The sequence below is a fragment of the Oncorhynchus kisutch genome, linkage group LG2 (assembly GCF_002021735.2).
Source record: "Oncorhynchus kisutch isolate 150728-3 linkage group LG2, Okis_V2, whole genome shotgun sequence".
Classification (NCBI taxonomy): domain Eukaryota; kingdom Metazoa; phylum Chordata; class Actinopteri; order Salmoniformes; family Salmonidae; genus Oncorhynchus; species Oncorhynchus kisutch.
Genome location: NC_034175.2, coordinates 27,826,399 through 27,846,164, shown reverse-complemented (window position 1 = coordinate 27,846,164; position 19,766 = coordinate 27,826,399). Strand labels below are relative to the sequence as shown.

Genomic DNA, 19,766 nt, shown 5'->3' with positions numbered 1-19,766 from the left:
CCTGTCTCCTGGTAGCGCCTCCATGCTCTGGACACTACGCTGACAGACACAGCAAACCTTCTTGCCACAGCTCGCATTGATGTGCCATCCTGGATGAGCTGCACTACCTGAGCCACTTGTGTAGGTTGTAGACTCCTTCTCATGCTACCACTAGAGTGAAAGCATCAGCCAGGAAGCATAGGAACTGAGAAGTGGTCTGTGGTCACCACCTGCAGAACCACTCCTTTATTGGGGGTGTCTTGCTAATTGCCTATAATTTCCACCTGTTGTCTATTCCATTTGCACAACAGCATGTGAAATTGATTGTCAATCAGTGGACAGTTTGATTTCACAGAAGTGTGATTGACTTGGAGTTTCATTGTGTTGTTTAAGTGTTCCCTTTATTTTTTTGAGCAGTATATATATATATGAATGAGAGAGAGAGAATACAAATATATTTTGCTGCGAAGGGAGATGTTGCTTCTGGTCACAGATTCAGGAATGTCAAAAACAATCACAACATTAATTTAAAATTAACCCTACAAATAGCATTGTTTGGTGATTTGGAAAGCCATAGTCAATCAATCAATTATATAATAAGTTGTCAAGGTTGTCATCTTCAGCTCGGAATTGGTGGATACCATGCGATTACAAACATAAAAAATTCATGTAAAACATCACAGCATAGTTGAAATATGGCACGATGGTGGTCTACGGTGATAGGTGGAATGCAGGGCCTGTCCTTGTCGTTCTGACGCCCTTGGCGAAACCAAAAAAGTAAGCAAAATGACGTTGAAAAGATGTAAAACAATATACGTATTTTCCAGACGTTGAAGTTTGTATTCAGAACTTAAATTGAAGAACCAATGTGAAAATGTATTTTCCATCCGTTTAGGATGTTGAAAAGGCGTCTTTTCCGGACGTTGAAAAATACATAGTCTCCAGACATTGAAATCAGGTTCATTTTCAGATCTGAATGAAAGTTCTAAATAGGCTACTTATTTTCCGTATATTGAAAATATGTATTTTGCAGATGTTGATCTTATCTATTTTATGGATGCTGAAATCAGGCAAATTTGGGGTTCTGAATAAAAGTTGAAAATAAGTCATTTATAGACATCTATGTTTGGGCCAAATCACGGCTGATCCAGACCAAAAACCAATGTCTCTGGATGTGGAAATTAAGTCTGGACTGCACCAAAACAAGCTGTTGGGCCGTACTTACTGAGGTGTCACCGACAGCGTTGCCTGAAATTCAATTTTATGAATGCCCATCCATGTTGTAGGCGCACCGTTTGTAAAACAGGCTGTTGCATTGGCTTTATTGGTCCTGATTCATGTTACTAATCAATGTCTATTTAAGTTCTGAATATCAGCTACCCAACTTTCAAGCAATATTCGTGAGCCTATTTGCAATGTCTTTATACAGCGGGAAATGCAGGGGTATTTTCTTTTTTGCGATCAGCTTGTCAAAAATTGATGGACACAAACTTGAAACCACTGATCATGACAATGGGGTGAAACTCCTGGACAACAGTTGTGATTGTCTGTTCCATATGGTCCATTTGACTTTGATCTGTCCCGTTGTTAGGATATGTCGTTTGTTAACGTGACAGCACATTTCTTTATTTGATTGAGAACCATTTAGGTTAGGCTATTTGATCAGAGAAACCTGCATAATGTTAAAAAAAGGGTGCGTCTCATTGCATTGTCATACATTTTATCTCCAGCCTGTAGGCTTCAGAAAAGGCCACAATCTTTCTACCATATCCTATATCTGCTACATGATTTGTTTGATTCTTATTTTGACACAATGTTGGTGGAACGCCGCAGCGATGCGTCTCTACAACAGCACCCTGGAGAGGCGCGCTGGGAATGGACAAACAAAATACTTTACACCCCTGCCTTTGATAAAGTGGGCACTGCTTGTCACAGAGCGGCATCACCTAAAAATCCCACATGCAACTGGTTAAGAGAAATTGTCCGTTTTTTTGGCAGGTTGTGTGTGTTTTTGGAGATGCGTCTTGGGTCAGTTTACCTCAGAAAATTCCACCCTTGTCAATCTACCGCCATAGACGGCGTTCTAATCCTGCCTAATGAGCAGGCCGGCCATGGTGGGATGGTCTGAGAGGAGCTGAGCAGTGGGATTAAGGAGCTCATGATCGGTAATGGTATTACTGAAAACACTACATACATTGTATACCAGAGTAACATTTAATGTATGCAGTGGCGACCCGTCATTGTTTTGAGCCCTACTTTTCACATCAGTTTGCAAACAATGTAACATATCATTGAGTTAATAAAGCTGCATACAAACATGGTATATTTTTTGTTTTCTTGAGTACGGCATGTGTTTCAGCCTAGCTCGGTGCTTTCTGTGGTGATGGGGGCCAGCCAGCAGAAAATACTGACTTCTAAATAAATCACAGACCATGTCACCAGTAAAGCACTCCCACGCTTCACGGTGGGAACTACACATGCAGAGATCATCCGTTCACCTACTCTGCGTCTCACAAAGACACGGCAGTTGGAAGCAAAAATCTCAAATTTGGATTAATCAGACCAAAGAACAGATTTCCACCAGTCTAATGTCCATTCCTTGCATTTCTTGGCTTAAGCAAGTCTCTTCTTATTATTGGTGTCCTTTAGTAGTGGTATCTTTGCAGCAATTCGACCATGAAGGCCTGATTCACGCAGTTTCCTCTGAACTGTTGATGTTGAGATTTGTCTGTTACTTGAACTCTGAAGCATTTATCTGGGCTGCAATCTGAGGTCCAGTTAACGAATGACCTTCCGTTCCTATGGCGGTCCTCATGAGAGCCATTTATCATAGCACTAGCTGGTTTTTGCGACGGCACTTGAAGAAACTTTCTTGAAATGTTCCATATTGAGACTGACCTTCATGTCTTAAAGTATTGATGGACTCATTTATGTTTGTTATTTGTGCTGTTCTTGCCATAATATGGACTTGGTCTTAAACCAAATAGGGCAATCTTCTGTATACCTCCCTACCTTGTCACAACACAACTGATTGGCTCAAACAAATTAAGGAATGAAATTCCACAAATGCACACCTGTTAATTTAAATGCATTCCAGGTGACTACCTCATGAAGCTGGTTGAGAGAATGCCAAGAGTATGCAAAGCAGTCCAGGCAAAGGGTGCCTACTTTGAAGAATCTCAAATTTAAGCATGAAGGGATTTCAATTCATCTGTGACCAAGAAAGTGGTTTTAAATTAATTCTATGAAATGATTTATTATTTAGTTCTAAATCCGTCTGAAAATACCACAGAGAGATGAAACTAGTATTGTTACATCTGCCAGATTCTCCCTTTAAATAAACAGTAATTTATTCCCCCCTCAACAAATGAATATTTTTGGGGGGAAGCTCTTGTACTATAGGACACGGGACCATACGACGTTCACAGAGCACCTTGTACACCAAAATGTTAGTCAGAACCGGTCAGTCACCCAAATAGGAGAATTGACATATAAGAGGTTAATGGTACTTGAGCATGAAATAGGTTTTAATCATTGTTCTGTCATTCACCAATTTAACTAGCATCTGTAGCTTAAACAATAAGTACAGTACCAGTCAAAAGTTGACACCTACTCATTACAGGGTTTTATTTTTTACATTGTAGAATGAAAACAAACTATGAAATAACACATGGAATCACATAGTAACCAAAATTGTGTTAAGCAAGTCAAAATACATTTTATATTTGTAGAAAACAGTAAAAGTATAGAAAGTCTGGAATGAGTAGGTGTCCAAACTTTTGACTTAGATATCAAATCACACACACAAATTGCGCTCAAAACGGTGCCCACAAACTGTTCGGGCCTACATAAGCTGTCCCAACACCTTACCACTGCTACACCTGGCTCTTTGTGGCGCCTTGTCTAGCAGCGAAACCGTTCATTCAGCCTCATTTACTAGATTATAAAAAACATATCTAACTTGCTTAAACAAATGTGATTTCTACTGACAATTGAGATGTACAAACTATGCCATAAGGGGACGACAAGCGCATAAGAGGCAATCCGTAACTTCGATGAAAACATTTACGAGCAAGCTAGGACGGACGTAGAGATCCGTATAACCATTTGTTCAGCACTTTTGAAATGTATAGCAACAGAATTCAGAACATGGGCCTTTCTTAGTGTTCTCCTTGCACACCAAGTCAGAACCGTAGGATAAATAAAAGGGGGCATATAAGCACTTGAGATATCCTTAGACAGTAGAGGCAGCCAGTGACATCCATACCACATCACCAGGGCACCAGACAGGAAGATAGTGCTACAAATCACTTCCCATCCCATTTCAAAGAGGCAATGCTACAAATAATTTCCCATCCCATTTCAAAAGGGGCACTGAGAAATACTGTCTCCACTAATAAATCAAATATAGATCTCCAGCCATTCAAAAGCTTGGGGTAAGTTAGAAATGTCCTTGTTTTTGATAGAAAAACTATTTGTCCATTAAAATAACATCAAATTGATCAGAAATACAATGTAGACATTGTTAATGTTGTAAATGACTACTGTAGCTGGAAACAGCTGATTTAATGGAATATGTACATAATGGGCCTCTGTACGCCTATCAGCAACCATCACTCCTGTGTTCCAATGGCACGTTGTGTTAACGAATCCAAGTTTATCATTAGAAAACCCTTTTGCAATTATGTTTGCACAGCTAAAAACTGTTGTTCTGATTAAAGAAGCAATAAAAACTGGCCTGCTTTAGCCTCTTAAGGATCCGCTCCTTTTTTTTCTCCAATTTTCACCTAAAAAGACACCCAAATCTAACTGCCTGAAGCTCAAGCCCTGAAGCAAGGATAAGCATATTCTTGGTACCATTTGAAAATGAAACACTTAAGTTTGTGGACATGTGAAAGGAAGGTAGAAGAATATAAAACAGATCTGGTATAAGATAATACAAAAAAAACAACCGTTGTTTCGTCTTTTTTTGTACAATAATCTTTGAAATGCAAGAGAAAGGACATAATGTAAATTGGACAGTGCAGTTATTTGAACAAGAATTTAAGCTTTCTGCCAATATCAGATATGTCTATGTCCTGGGAAATTCTCTTGTTACTTACAACCTCATGCTAATTGCATTAGCCTACGTTAGCTTAACTGTCCCAAAGAAGTTAGACTAGCTGAGTATCTGGAGCATTAGCATGTGGGTTCGATTACAAGCACAAAATGGCCAGAAACAAAATACCTTTCTTCTGAAACGCAGTCTATTCTTGTTCTGAGAAATGATGGCTATTCCATGCGAGAAATTGCCAAGAAACTGAAGATCTCATACAACACCGTGTACTACTCCCTTCACAGAACAGCGCAAACGGTCTCTACCCAGAATAGAAAGAGTGGGAGGCACCGGTGCACAACTGAGCAAGAGGACAAATACATTAGTGTGTAGTTTGAGAAACAGACACCTCAAGTCCTTAACTGGCAGCTTCATTAAATAGTACCACCAAAACACCAGTCTCAACGTCGACAGCGAAGAGGCGACTCCGGGATGCTGGCCTTCTAGGCAGAGTTGCAAAGAAAAAGCAATATCTCAGACTGGCCAATAAAAAGAAAAGATTGAGATGGGCAAAAGAACACAGACACTGGACAGACGAACTCTGCCTTAGAAGGCCAGCATCCCGGAGTCATCTCTTTACTGTTGACGTTGAGACTGGTGTTGTGCGGGTGCTATTTAATAAATCTGCTAGTTTTCAGCTGTGCTAACAATTGCAAAAGGGTTTTCTAATGATCAATTAGCCTTTTAAAGTGATAAACTTGGATTAGCTGACACAACATGCCATTGGAACACAAGAGTGATGGTTTTGCTGATAATGGGCCTCTGCGCGTTTTTTTTTTTTCTCAGTCTGCCGTTTCCAGCTACAATAGTCACTTACAACATTAACAATGTCTGCACTGTGCTTCTGATCAATTTGATGTTATTTTAAATGGACAAAAAAAGTGACACCAAACTTTTGAACGGTAGTGTGTGTCTATCTCTCAACGGTGGTTGGCTGGAAACTAATTAAGATGACAAAACAATGATTTCCTGAAATGGATAGCTAGCCTCTACTCCTGATACCTTATTGGCTTATTTAAAAGGGCAAGCAGGGTAGCCTAGTGGTTAGAGTGTTGGACTAGTAACTGCAAGGTTGCAAGTTCAAACCCCCGAGCTGACAAGGTACAAATCTGTTATTCTGCCCCTGAACAGGCAGTTAACCCACTGTTCCAAGGCTGTCATTGAAAATAAGAATTTGTTCTTAACTGACTTGCCTGGTTAAATAAAAAAGCAAACAATGCCTTGGGAAGATTGATTGCAGACATAAGAAATATGTGATAGGCCTACATATTTCAAACTCATAAATCAATCTGGGGTTAAAATGAATCTACTGTGTAATGGTGCATTATTCTTGTTGGACCCTGCAAACAGACTGTCTATATATTGAGAGTGAGGGACAAAGAAACATGGTTAACACCCACACACTGCATTCATTTGGACAACCTCTATGATCACAAACCTGGGAAATAAAAAAAATGATGTTTACACAAGAGCCACTTTAACATTCAAACACATTGCCCGAAAAGCACATACCACCAGTGACTGAATGAGGGATGTCTGGGCATTGTTATGGTAAGAGGATTTGTTCAGTAGCTCGGGGCTATGCAAAGGTAGTAGTTAGTTGTGCACAGAGACTTAGTGCGTTTCTGTTTGTGCTCGTTAGCTCACACTACCTCCCGGGTGGTCTTCAATGTGCATGGTGAGGTAATGGCCAGGTGTTTTACTCAAAACGTTCACCAACTCTGCAGTTACTTCATAATCCAGATTATGAACACTTGTCCTGTAAAATTATGTTCCACATTTGATATTTACTCGTACATACTTGACGACCAGAAAGAAAAGAAGAAGAGCACAGCATTTAGTTAGCAGGAAAGTAAACAATGCTTGAAAAATAAGATACTTTAAAACGCCACACACCTAAAACACCGCAGATTAAAGCAGAGTATGAACTCATTTCCATACCATACTGCCTGTAGAGTGCCCTCCTGGTAACAACCTTGGGTACTGTGTGCATTTGTCAGGAAAGACAACCCTTAACTTCCCCCCCTTTGGGCTCACAATGTCGGAATGCTTTGAATGAGTGCCAATCCTGTAACTGGTGTAGTTGAACCAAAGAGGATTTGGATAGAAATCCACTGACCATGGGCTACACCTCAAAATATTATTTTGGATGGTTCTGAGGTATGCAATCATTTGACTATCGCGCCAGGGATTTCTATCCGAATCCTAGTAGGGATTTAATTGGACAGGAACATTTCAGTCACGTCTCGCTTCCCGAATAGAATGGAAGTTGACTTAACAGTAATTGGAAAGTAATTCAAATCAATTCATCTTCAAGGTAAATTCTGCCACCTTCAGAAGTCCCAGTTAGCCTTTTCTCACCTCTTCAGAGTAAAAATTGGAAAGTCAACAACGGCTGCTGCCTGTAAAATGTCTCATCTGCACGAGCTGACAGAGAACGAGAAGGTGACATGTGAAGTCTTGCCTGTGTGGTATGGTCGGTGCTGGCTGTGGCATGATGACCTCTGTCTGCATGCATGTGTTTGAACTTGCAACGAGGGGAGTGGGCACTTCTCCATTTCGTGACCGTGAATCTCTCTGGTGCCCAAATACCTGCACATTCCTCAGTCACTGGAGTTTAAAAGGACCTCAGTCGAGAAAGGAAAACAGCAATGCAAGACATTTTATTCAGCTGTACATCATGAAAAATGTTGATAATGTCCACCTAACAAGTGCAATACTAGTGAGAGAAATTAGCAAGTGCTTTAATAATTATATTAAAAAGGAATAAATACAACTAAACAAGCATAGCAACACTGTGCAGTGGGAGGAAAGTAGAAACAAAAGTGTTTAAAATATAACCAGCAGAAAGAATATATATATCCTATGTATATAGCCTAGTTACTACCAGTCAAAATAAGTCTGTTTAGTTGGGAGTTCTACATACCATCCTCTTTTGCTCAAGGAAGGGAAAATGTTATATTACATAGAGCCCTCTCACAAACCCCATCTGAGTCATGATTCTCAGTCCATGGAACGTTGATCTACATGAAAAGGTGTAAAAACAAATAGACACTGCATTGCAGGGGCCAAGGGCATGCGTGGTGGCAGATTGTGGGTCGTCATGACTGAGGCTACTAAGAGTCATGACTGGTGTAGAAGTCTGGACAGTACTATGGGGGGGGGGGGGGGGGGGGGTTGCAGGCCGGAGCCCCCCCCCGGAACTACAGAGATGCTCATGCATATCCTGCTCTTGACAAGTCATAATGCCTCAGTCACTGTGGGGCCCTGGCTCACATAGCGGTCCTCTTAAATGTCAGAGTTGAGACTGAGGTTGGCCAACCTGGGGTCCGAGCTGATCTCATACCTGTAATGGTAGCCCTCCATGTGGTCCCTGCACGCGTCCCGAATATTGTATATCCAACGCTTTATCCCCTTCCTGTTGAGGTAGAGGACCAACAGAAATATCACTCCGATCAAGGCCAGCACCATGCCCAGGAAGACATACGAGGTCTCCAGCACACTTTTCATTTCACCTGAAAAGGTACACTCCAACTCCAAATCCTCTATCTGGAGCAACGGTAACTGCCGCAGAACCTCAGGGTCAGAACAGGTCATATTCTGCTTGTCTGTGACCTGCTCGGAGCTCCTCAGCCAGGACACAAGGTCCTCAATATTGCAGTCACAGAGCCAAGGGTTCCCTGCCAGATGCACCTGAAGCCCAGGCTTGAGGCTGAAGTCCATCAGTGTAGTGTTGGGTAGTTGCCTCAGGGCATTGTCCCTCAAGTCTAGCTCACGGAGGGGAGGAACACTCAGCGTCCCGTTCCGGATGAAAATTAGGGAGTTGTTTTGTAGGTTGAGGATGGTGAGGTTGGGGAGGCGGGAGAACATGCCCTCAGGGAGGACAACCATGTCATTGTTAGACAGGTCTAAGCGGGTAAGTTGAAGGGCTCCGCCACTCCGTAGCAGGCTGAAGAGCTCATCCATGAAAGAATGGTTGTAAAAAGCCCTGCTGAGGTTAAGATCCAGCAGTTTGTTGTAATCAGGGAAGGCTTGAGCACTAAAATTCAGAATCCTGTTGTTACTCAAGTCTAGCAGCCTGAGATTTGGCAAGTTGTTTAATACATTGTGGCCCACCAGCTCCACCTGGTTTCCCGTGAGATACAAGTCTGTTAACTGCTCAAGAGGCACAGGGAAAGACCCAGCTGTGAGATGAGAAATATTGTTCCCAGTAATAAACAGGGTTTTAGTGTTTGCTGGCAATGGTTGCGGAACCATGAATAAGCCCTGGTTCACACATTTGACCGTGGATGTGAAACAGACGCATTTGTCAGGACAGGCTGAATCTGAAACAAGGATGGCAAAGAAAAACCACAAACGAAGCAGAGTCGTATTTTCCCGGGATTCTTCAAGTTTACAACATAACAATGAGCTCGCAAAACGCATTTTTTCACCTGTGGTTCCAATGAATCTGATAGATGAAACGAAGCACAGTGCTTATTACAGTGCACAAATGTTTTTTTCCCCCAGAGTCAATCCACGTTCAAGTGCCTGTCCTCCACGTGGAAAAGGCTACTTTTCTACCTTTTTCCGGGAAATAGCTCTACTTTCGATTGAAACTGGGAGGCAACGGCTACATTCATTAGCTAAACAGCATCCTCGCAATACATTTACACGCAGAGAAAAGTTTCGGTTGCCAATCAAGTCTCTCACCATGATCCTCGTGTTTAGTGGGGGCTTTCAAATCCGCTTGCAATTCGTTTGATCGCACCGTTCTCCCTCAAATATATTCGAGTCAACCTTTGAAGTGAAGTGCGTAAAAAGTCATTAGATTTCGAGGAGATTTCCCAATAACGCCAAGAACACACGATACAACAAAAGCATCTGTGCACACACTTGGTCCAACACTGCTTCCCTCGAATCAACTGAATACACTCTTCTCCAAGTGGAGTATGCGAAAATTAGTCCGCGGCAGCACAAACCACTGCGAGGGCTATACCATGTTAAATTACAACGGGTGAGCAAGGAAACTTCAGTAAACGGGTGTTGTCGTCCAACAAATGAAACATTAGTTATATATCCTTGTTATTGCTCACATTTCTTGTTTCCTTTATTTATTTAAATGCATACACAATCACAATATGCGCAGTCTCTATTGGGCGTTTCACTGTGGTCAAGAAAATGACATGGGTGTGCGCCAAAATAAACCACCGCTTCATAGCTGAAGTAGCCTGGTCTAATATAATGACAGGTTTTCGATCCAAAATCAAATGCATCATCAACTGTACTCAATTATTAGGAACCTGTAAACATATGATTTAATATCGTAAATTACATCTCAGATACATTGTAGATATCAGGGCCACTCAGCCAATGTGCTGGAGAGCTAAGGGAATGCAATTTTAATCCTCAGAACACAAGAACCCATTAGTCTCAGACTTTATGTTTCGATTGAAAGATTATTGTCAAATGAAAATTCATCACTTGTTGTGTAATGCACTTCCTCACTTAGGCTATTATGTGCTTTTAGAGGGGAATGACAATCGAAAGCTAATGTGGGTGGTTTAATGTACTATATCCTACTGGGCTGCAATTCGTTTGAATAGCCAGCAGTAACATGTAAGCATAGCCATGGGAAATAGGGGTGCTGATGGTGCTGCAGATAAATAAATAAAAAATATATAATAATTTATAATCACCCGACAGCACGGCCATACAGTACATGTGTTAATTTAGATTAGTTAACAGCCGATATATAATCCTAATTGATTGAAGAGGAGCACATAATCCCCTGGGTCCAGGGCATAACACTGATGAAGTTCTTGGTTGGAGAGAAACCAAGCACTGCTGTTAGTGTGAAGAAGCCTGCGTGTGTGTGTGTTTAGGTTTACACAGTCAATTTCATGCTCTTATACATGTAGTTACATGTATGTCATTTAGCAGACGCTCTTATCCAAAGCGACTTACTGGAGCAATTAGGGCTAAGTGTCTTGATCAAGGGCACATCAACAGATTTTTCACCTAGTCAGCTAAGGGATTCAAACCAGTGACCGCTTGGTTACTGGCCCAACGCTCTTAACCGTTAAGCTACCTGCACTGTAATTACTCTTGGAACAACATTCTCTGTATTGTACACTACATGTGACCATGTAGATGTTGGAACATTGCTGCGGGGACTTCCTTCCATTCAGCCACAAGAGCATTAGTGAGGGCTGGCACTGAAGTTGGGTGATTTGGCCTGGCTTGCATTCGGCATTCCATTTCATCCCAAAGGTGTTTGATGGGGTTGAGGTCAGTGCTCTGTGCAGGCCAGTCAAGTTATTCCACACCAATGTCGACGGACCATTTCTGTATGGACCTCACTTTGTGCAAGGGGTCATTGGGGCGGCAGGGTAGCCTAGTGGTTAGAGCATTGGAATAGGAACCGGAAGGTTGCAAGTTCAAACCCCCGAGCTGACGAGGTACAAATCTATCGTTCTTCCCCCGAACAGGCAGTTAACCCACTGTTCCTAGGCCATCATTGTAAATAAGAATTTGTTGTTAACTGACTTGCCTATTTAAATAAATTAAATTGTCATGCTAATACTGGAAAGGGCCTTTTGCAAACTGTTGCCACAAAGATAAAACCACAGAATCGTCTAGAATATAATTTTATGCTGTAGCATTTAGATTTCCCTTCACTGAAATTAAGGGGCATAGCCCGAACCTTGAAAAACACCCCCAGACCATTATTCCTCCTCCAAACATTCGGGCAGGTAGCGTTCTCTTAGCATCAGCCAAACCCAGATTCGTCCATCGGACTGCCAGGTGGTAAAGCGTGATTTATCACCCCAGAGAATGCATTTCCACTGCTCCAGAGTCCACGTGGGGCATTGCACATGGTGATGTTAGGCTTGTGTGTGGATGCTCGGCCATGTAAACCCATTTCATGAATCTCTTGACGAACAGTTCTTGTGCTGACGTTGCTTTCAGAAGCAGTTTGGAAATCGGTAGTGAGTGTCGCGACTGAGGAAAGATTATTTTTTTACATGCTTTATGCTTCAGTACTTGTCGGTCCCGTTCTGTGAGCTTGTGTGTCCTACCACTTCGCGGCTGAACCTTTGTTGCTCCTAGAAGTTTCCACTTCACAATAACAGGACTTACAGTTAACCAGGGCAGTCTAGTAGGGCAGAAACTTGAGGAACTGACTTGTTGGAAAGCTGGCATCCTATGACGGTGCCACATTCAAAGTCACTAATCTCTTCAGTAAGGCCATTCCACTGCTAATGTTTGTCTATAGAGATTGCATGGCTGTGTGCTCAATTTTATACACCTGTCAGCAACGGGTATGGCTGAAATAGCCAAATTCATTAATTTGAAAGGTTGTCCACATTCTTTTGGGCATGTATTGTATCTCGTTTTGCAACAAAATGTGATTGTTTGTCTCTATGAAATAAAATCATCTAGTGATAGATTTCAAACAAATACATGTCTGTCCTTAAAATACAACAACATTTATTTATTTAACCAGGCAAGTCAGTTAAGAACAAATTATTATTTACAATGACAGCCTACCAGGGAACAGTGGGTTAACTGCCTTGTTCAGGGACAGAACGACAAATTTTTATCACGTCAGCTCAGGGATTCAATCCAGCAACCTTTTGGTCATTGGCCCAGCACTCTAACCACTAAGCTACTTGCTGCCCCATTTAGCAATCCCATGACATGATTAGATTCTGAAAAAACACACCAATCTCCTTCCTACGTTCTTTAAACTTTTCTGAAAATTGATATATAGCGTTTGCATTGAAACTATTCTTAACTACACAGGCATAGGCACTGAAGAATAACTTAATGTGAAGTTTTACCAAAGTATTGTACCAAAGTCTTTCTGGCTGCACTCTTTCCTCATTAGTGGTGGTTTCTGAGGACTGGCCTCCTGATCTTAGTCAGTAGCAGAACTGTTCTCCTGGGATTATGCAGGATAATGCTGCTATCCAGTTTATAACCCTAGCTCTACCCTTGACCCCTTACATATTCTTAACTGGAGCCCACAAGACCATCAATTGAAACTAAGAGATGTGGAGGAGAAATCATTTTTCCTTTTCAGTAACCTTCATGCATTTATTAATTAAAGTCATTATTTATTATTTTCAAGTTGAAAACCAGTGGCCCAAGGGTAGGCAAACCTGGACCTACTCTGCCCCCCCCAATCAATACATTAATGTAACTAGTCTACTCCCAGCTCTTAACTCAGAATATGTGTCACTTTTCATTTAATTTCTCCAAGCAGTGACGTCAATCAATCGAGTGGAATGATTTTGACGGTGTGCCAATCATCTGTGACAGGGGGCGCTATATCAAGGACCTACATATGTGTCTAGAAGATATACGTTCTCCCGTGACTGCTGCACATATCGGTGTTCATATTTTTTATGCAGTCAGTCAGTACATGTGCCGAGTTTACCATTTAAAGTGCTTAATCAACTCCACATTGACAAATGCAACCAGACCTCTGAGGTCTCGATCAGACTTTCGTATGGTAATTTCACGATGACGCAATGACACTGTCCAATTGAAAACGGGATTGTAAGATCTCTCAACCAATCAGAAGTCTCCGTATTACCCAGCCACCCTTCTTTTTTGGATCCTTACATAACTGCGGAGTAGGTTTGTTCTGGCCAAATATCCAGGTTTAATAAGAACTTTTAGCGATGCATATTTTTGAAACGATGACATTGTCGGTGTGTACGGTTGGAGCAAGCTTCATCACCACTTTCGTCTTCATCTAGCGGCAGGTGAGAAAGCGAAATGTGATTGCTAATTTAACTGAGTTTAGCGATGATGTGTCAGTAGCATCATTCAGATCTCGATGGTCACATCAGGGTAACAAGCCAACAATACGTATATAACAAGTTTTAATTTAGATTAAAATATTTGAGATTGTCCAATATGTTAATGGTTTGTAGCTAATTTACAGTTAGCCAAGTTCAAATGCTCGCTAGCTGTCAATGTAGTAGGTAACTAGCCAGGATTTAGAGAATGAACGCTTCATTCGCTTGTAGGAAACTGTTAAATCATGGTGTACATGCATATAACTAGTTGTAATACCACTGGATTACATTGTAGCTAGCTGCCCAGTGAGTAAAAAATTGTAGGCCTAATGTCTGGTGCTAGTCTCCTAAGAGACTTAACGTTAGCTAACTAGTTAATAACATAGTTGTACTAAGTAGCAAGTATGCTAGATGGAAGCAGCAACGACTGGATCCGCTACTAATTTAGCTACGTAGCTAATCAACATATGTTAGCTATGTTAACTACACCGTGGACATCTAATGCACACCATACATCTGACAGGTATTTTGCAGACCAATGCATATTTATATAATAAAAAAGGTATTTAAATCTAAAAATATCCAAGCTGTGCATGTTGTGAAAACAGTCCGTTTCAAACTGTTGCATGTTCCTATTTTGATACCCTTATTTGTTTGTTTTTTCGTGTTACTAAAACTTTTGTGCAGTATTTTTGGCCTGGAGTCAATAGACATAGCTTAGCTGGACTACTGTTATAGGTATAGTAGGGTCAAGTCAATTGATCCTTGCTGGCTGTCCCTGCCTATCTGGGGTGCTGAACTGCACTCTGACCTCTGTTGACCTTTCAACATAGATTAAACGGTTAAAACCTAGCAAGCCATATAGCATAGTACAGTTAAAGAGCAAGATGGGTATGTTGGATTTTCCAGAGCATGCATTTGTTCTTGGCACTTTGAATAGGCCTGTTCTGTGGCATTGTGGACAGACATTTAGTACATGCCAGGTTTATGTTGTGTAGCTATGAATCCAGTTGTTTTCTCTACCTTGCATGTGCTTCCAGTGTTTTACAACTAATGACTTTGTCCACCCTTTATTCCCCAGGTTCCCAATACAATTATGGAGTTTTGAGAAGGGTTTTGTGTGTTTTTTGGGGGGAAAGGGGGTCTTTCCCCTCAATTTTGATGGACTATTTGAAGGGACTTTCTGGAGGGTTATTGAACCTGCCTTTTGTAAAATATTGTATATATATATATTTTTGAAGTTGGAAAAGGAGAGAATATTTTTTAATATATTCATAGTATATTTGTATTTTATTTTATATAAGTGTAGAATTTATATATACGTTTATTGAATTCCTGATGCCATTGTATGTTTCTAACACATTTGGTTGTGTTGAGCTTTGGGTCTACATTGTGGACTAAGATGACCTAAAACAAGGCCATGGGGTTGCTAGGGTGCTGTGGAATCTCAACACAAGCACAATTCTAGCACCCCATAACAATCTCCCACCTTTTTCTATTTTCTTCAGAGAGCAGCTACTTACAAAACATTATAATTTCAAAGTCACATTGACTTGACCTAAAGCATTCTCTTAGGGTTTGTTGCTGTTTCAGTGTTTGTTTTAGAGTTGGGAGTGAGGGGAGCAGGGTCTCCGTGACTGGGTAAGTTTGCTGCTTTAGAGCGGGGAGTTTACTGCAAAGTTTAGAAGTCTCTCAGGATGAGCGTGGTGATGGCAAACCCGGACTGCACGCCAAAATGCCGCTCCGTGCGGCATGCAGATGAAGTGGTGGCGGCGCTGACGCGGGGTTCAGAGGGGAGCCTGCGGGGCTTCCTCAACGCCCACTGCCACAACGCGGCCACACTGAGGGACGCCTTCGGTCGCACGGCCCTGCACCTGGCCGCATCACTGGGCAAGAGGGCCCTGCTGGAGTGGATGCTTGAGAGCAAGAGCCCTGACCTCATGGTGAAGGACAAGGAGTCTGGCTGGACCGCCCTGCACCGCAGTGTCTTCTACGGACACATTCACTGCCTCATGTCACTCATTAAGGTGAGTCTCCCTCTGATTCAGAACTAATGTTTAGATGACTGGGCCTCCTTTGGCCTCTACATACAGTGGCAAGAAAAAGTATGTGAACCCTTTTTGTATTTCCTGGAATTCTGAAAAAGTATGTGAAACCTTGGATTTTATAACTCTCCTTTGCCAGCAATAACCTCAACCAAATGTTTTCTGTAGTTGCGGATCAGACCTGCACAACGGTCAGGAGGAATTTTGGACAATTCCTCTTAACAAAACCGTTTCAGTTCAGAAATTTTCTTGGGATGTCTGGTGTGAACTGCTCTCTTGAGGTCATGCCACAGCATCTCAATCAGGTTGAGGTCAGTATTTTGTTGTTGATTTGGTTTGTTTTGTGTCGTTGTCCTGTTGCATCACCAATTCTATTGAGCTTCAATTGGCAGACCGATGGCCCTGCAAAATGTCTTGATAAACTTGGGACTTCATTTTTCCGTTGACGATAGGGCCTGGACAGCTTGCTGAGGCAGCAAAGCAGACCCAAACCATGATGCTCCCTCCACTGTACTTTAGTAACTTTACAGTTGGGGAATGGTTCTGGTATTGGTTTGCTGTGCTCTTTTTTTCTTCTCCACACAATGCTGTGTGTTCCTTCCAAACAACTCAACTTTAGTTTCATCTGGCCATAGAATATTTTGCCAGTAGCGCTGTGGAACATCCAGATGCTTTTTTTGTAAACGTCAGATGTGCAGCAATGTTTTTTTTGGACAGCAGTGGCTTCTTCTGTGGTGTCCTCCCATGAACACCATTCTTGTTTAGTGTTTTACGTATTGTGGACTCATCAAAAGAGATGTTAGCATGTTCCAGAGACTTCTGTAAGTCTTTAGCTGATAGCTGACACACTCCAAGGTGGCACACTCTTGTCGTGTCCTATATATATATATATATATATATATATATATATTTACAACTTTTTTCACATACATTTTATTTTTATTTTCCATCAACTCATCTTCAAAACACTCTCCTGCAACCCGCCTCACCAATTTATATTTATAAAAAAGTATTATTTACCTCAAATCTGTAATCCTCCAAGAAGCTAGCCAGAAACTCCAAGAAGCTAGCCAGAAACTCCAAGAAGCTAGCCTGAAACTAGCCAGAAGCTAGCCCAGAAGCTAGCCCAGAAGCTAGTTCAGAAGCTAGTTCAGAAGCTAGTTAGCTCCTTTACTGGCAAATCGTTAGTATTCAGCTAACCACGGTTTGTGGTCATCAGCTATCCTTTAGCTCGAAAATCTATCGCCAGTTCTGTACGGCGCAGCGCGGCTCGGAACGGAACATACCGGACCAATTTTTCTCTCCATGTCCCTGGATTTCGACTGCTCTCTGGACATTCATACCCGGATCTCACAGCTAGCTAGCTGCTATCCGTGTGACTATCGGCCTTCGTCGATTCCGGAGCAAACATCAATTATTCCGGAGCTAGCCAGCGCCGTCAATCACTCCCGAGTTCCATCAATCACTCCTGGGCTGCAGTCACCTATCCGGACCCGTTTTACTGCCTACGCGGAGCCCCACCGGGCCTTCACAACTGGACTGCTGACGTTATCTACCCGAAGGAGATCCGGCTGGCTCCTCCGTCGCGACGTTACCTGAACGCCCATCTGCGGCCTGCTAACCGTTAGCTGTCTTACCGGCTGCTATCTGAATAGACAATCGGACAATTTTTTAAATTTGTATTATTATTATGTTTTCTTCTTGGGCCTCTATAACTATATCTATTGTTTTTGTTTTTATTTTTGTTGTTGTTGTGTGATTTGGATTAATCCCCTCTACCACACGGAACCCCACTAATCTACTGACGGAACGCAAGAGGTGGATAATAACAGACCTCCAATCCTATGCTAGCTTGCTACCGATGGCCTGGCTAGCTGTCTAAATCACCAACCAACCTCTCCACTCACTGGACCCTTTTGATCACTCGACTAAGCATGCCTCTCCTTAATGTCAATATGTCTTGTCCATTGCTGTTCTGGTTAGTGTTTATTGGCTTATTTCACTGTAGAGCCTCTAGTCCTGCTCACTATACCTTATCCAACCTATTAGTTCCACCACCCACACATGCAATGACATCTCCTGGTTTCAATGATGTTTCTAGAGACAAGATCTCTCTCTTCATCACTCAATACATAGGTTTACCTCCACTGTATTCACATCCTACCATACATTTGTCTGTACATTATACCTTGATGCTATTTTATCGCCCCCAGAAACCTCCTTTTACTCTATGTTCCAGACGTTCTAGACGACCAATTCTCATAGCTTTTAGCCGTACCCTTATTCTACTCCTCCTATGTTCCTCTGGCGATGTAGAGGTGAATCCAGGCCCTGCAGTGCCTAGCTCCACTCCTATTCCCCAGGCGCTCTCTTTTGACGACTTCTGTAACCGTAATAGCCTTGGTTTCATGCATGTTAACATTAGAAGCCTCCTCCCTAAGTTTGTTCTATTCACTGCTTTAGCACACTCTGCCAACCCGGATGTTCTAGCTGTGTCTGAATCCTGGCTTAGGAAGACCACCAAAAATTCAGAAATTTTAATTCCAAACTACAACATTTTCAGACAAGATAGAACTGCCAAAGGGGGCGGTGTTGCAATCTACTGCAAAGATAGCCTGCAGAGTTCTGTCCTACTATCCAGGTCTGTACCCAAACAATTTGAACTTCTCCTTTTAGAAATCCACCTCTCTAAAAACAAGTCTCTCACCGTTGCCGCCTGCTATAGACCACCCTCTGCCCCCAGCTGTGCTCTGGACACCATATGTGAACCGATTGCCCCCCATCTATCTTCAGAGTTCGTGCTGCTAGGCGACCTAAACTGGAACATGCTTAACACCCCAGCCATCCTACAATCTAAACTTGATGCCCTCAATCTCACACAAATTATCAATGAACCTACCAGGTACCTCCCCAAAGCCTTAAACACGGGCACCCTCATAGATATCATCCTAACCAACTTCCCCTCTAAATACACCTCTGCTGTCTTCAACCAAGATCTCAGCGATCACTGCCTCATTGCCTGCATCCGTAATGGGTCAGCGGTCAAACGACCTCCACTCATCACTGTAAAACGCTCCCTGAAACACTTCTGCGAGCAGGCCTTTCTAATCGACCTGGCCGGGGTATCCTGGAAGGATATTGATCTCATCCCGTCAGTAGAGGATGCCTGGATATTTTTTTTAAATGCCTTCCTAACCATCTTAAATAAACATGCCCCATTCAAGAAATTTAGAACCAGGAACAGATATAGCCCTTGGTTCTCCCCAGACCTGACTGCCCTTAACCAACACAAAAACATCCTATGGCGTTCTGCATTAGCATCGAACAGCCCCCGTGATATGCAGCTGTTCAGGGAAGCTAGAAACCATTATACCCAGGCAGTTAGAAAAGCCAAGGCTAGCTTCTTCAAGCAGAAATTTGCTTCCTGCAACACTAACTCAAAAAAGTTCTGGGACACTGTAAAGTCTATGGAGAATAAGAACACCTCCTCCCAGCTGCCCACTGCACTGAAGATAGGAAACACTGTCACCACTGATAAATCCACCATAATTGAGAATTTCAATAAGCATTTTTCTACGGCTGGCCATGCTTTCCACCTGGCTACTCCTACCCCGGACAACAGCACTGCACCCCCAACAGCAACTCGCCCAAGCCTTCCCCATTTCTCCTTCTCCCAAATCCATTCAGCTGATGTTCTGAAAGAGCTGCAAAATCTGGAACCCTACAAATCAGCCGGGCTAGACAATCTGGACCCTTTCTTTCTAAAATTATCTGCCGAAATTGTTGCCACCCCTATTACTAGCCTGTTCAACCTCTCTTTCGTGTCGTCTGATATTCCCAAAGATTGGAAAGCAG

At 42.3% G+C, this 19,766-nt stretch overlaps 2 protein-coding genes across 2 annotated transcripts in view; one reads left to right on the top strand and one right to left on the bottom strand.

The window, feature by feature from the left end:
- Positions 1-5,849: 5,849 nt before the first annotated feature.
- On the bottom strand, positions 5,850-10,046 carry LOC109902221 (trophoblast glycoprotein-like). Its single transcript, XM_020498395.2, has one exon. The coding sequence runs from the start codon at positions 9,497-9,499 to the stop codon at positions 8,363-8,365; it is 1,137 nt and encodes a 378-aa protein (XP_020353984.1). The 5' UTR covers positions 9,500-10,046; the 3' UTR covers positions 5,850-8,362.
- A 3,618-nt stretch (positions 10,047-13,664) lies between these two features.
- LOC109864620 (inhibitor of Bruton tyrosine kinase-like) overlaps positions 13,665-19,766 on the top strand; it is a 38,983-nt gene continuing 32,881 nt past the window's right edge. Inside the window, exons 1-2 of the mRNA XM_020452481.2 lie at positions 13,665-13,830; positions 14,948-15,893. Of these exons, the coding sequence (XP_020308070.1) occupies positions 15,564-15,893 (330 nt within the window). The 5' untranslated portion in view covers positions 13,665-13,830; positions 14,948-15,563. The remainder of the gene's footprint in view (positions 13,831-14,947; positions 15,894-19,766) is intronic.

Coding starts and splice junctions, on each gene's coding strand:
- LOC109902221 (XM_020498395.2), bottom strand. CDS start 9,499: ATGCGTTTTGCGAGCTCATTGTTATGTTGTAAACTTGAAGAATCCCGG.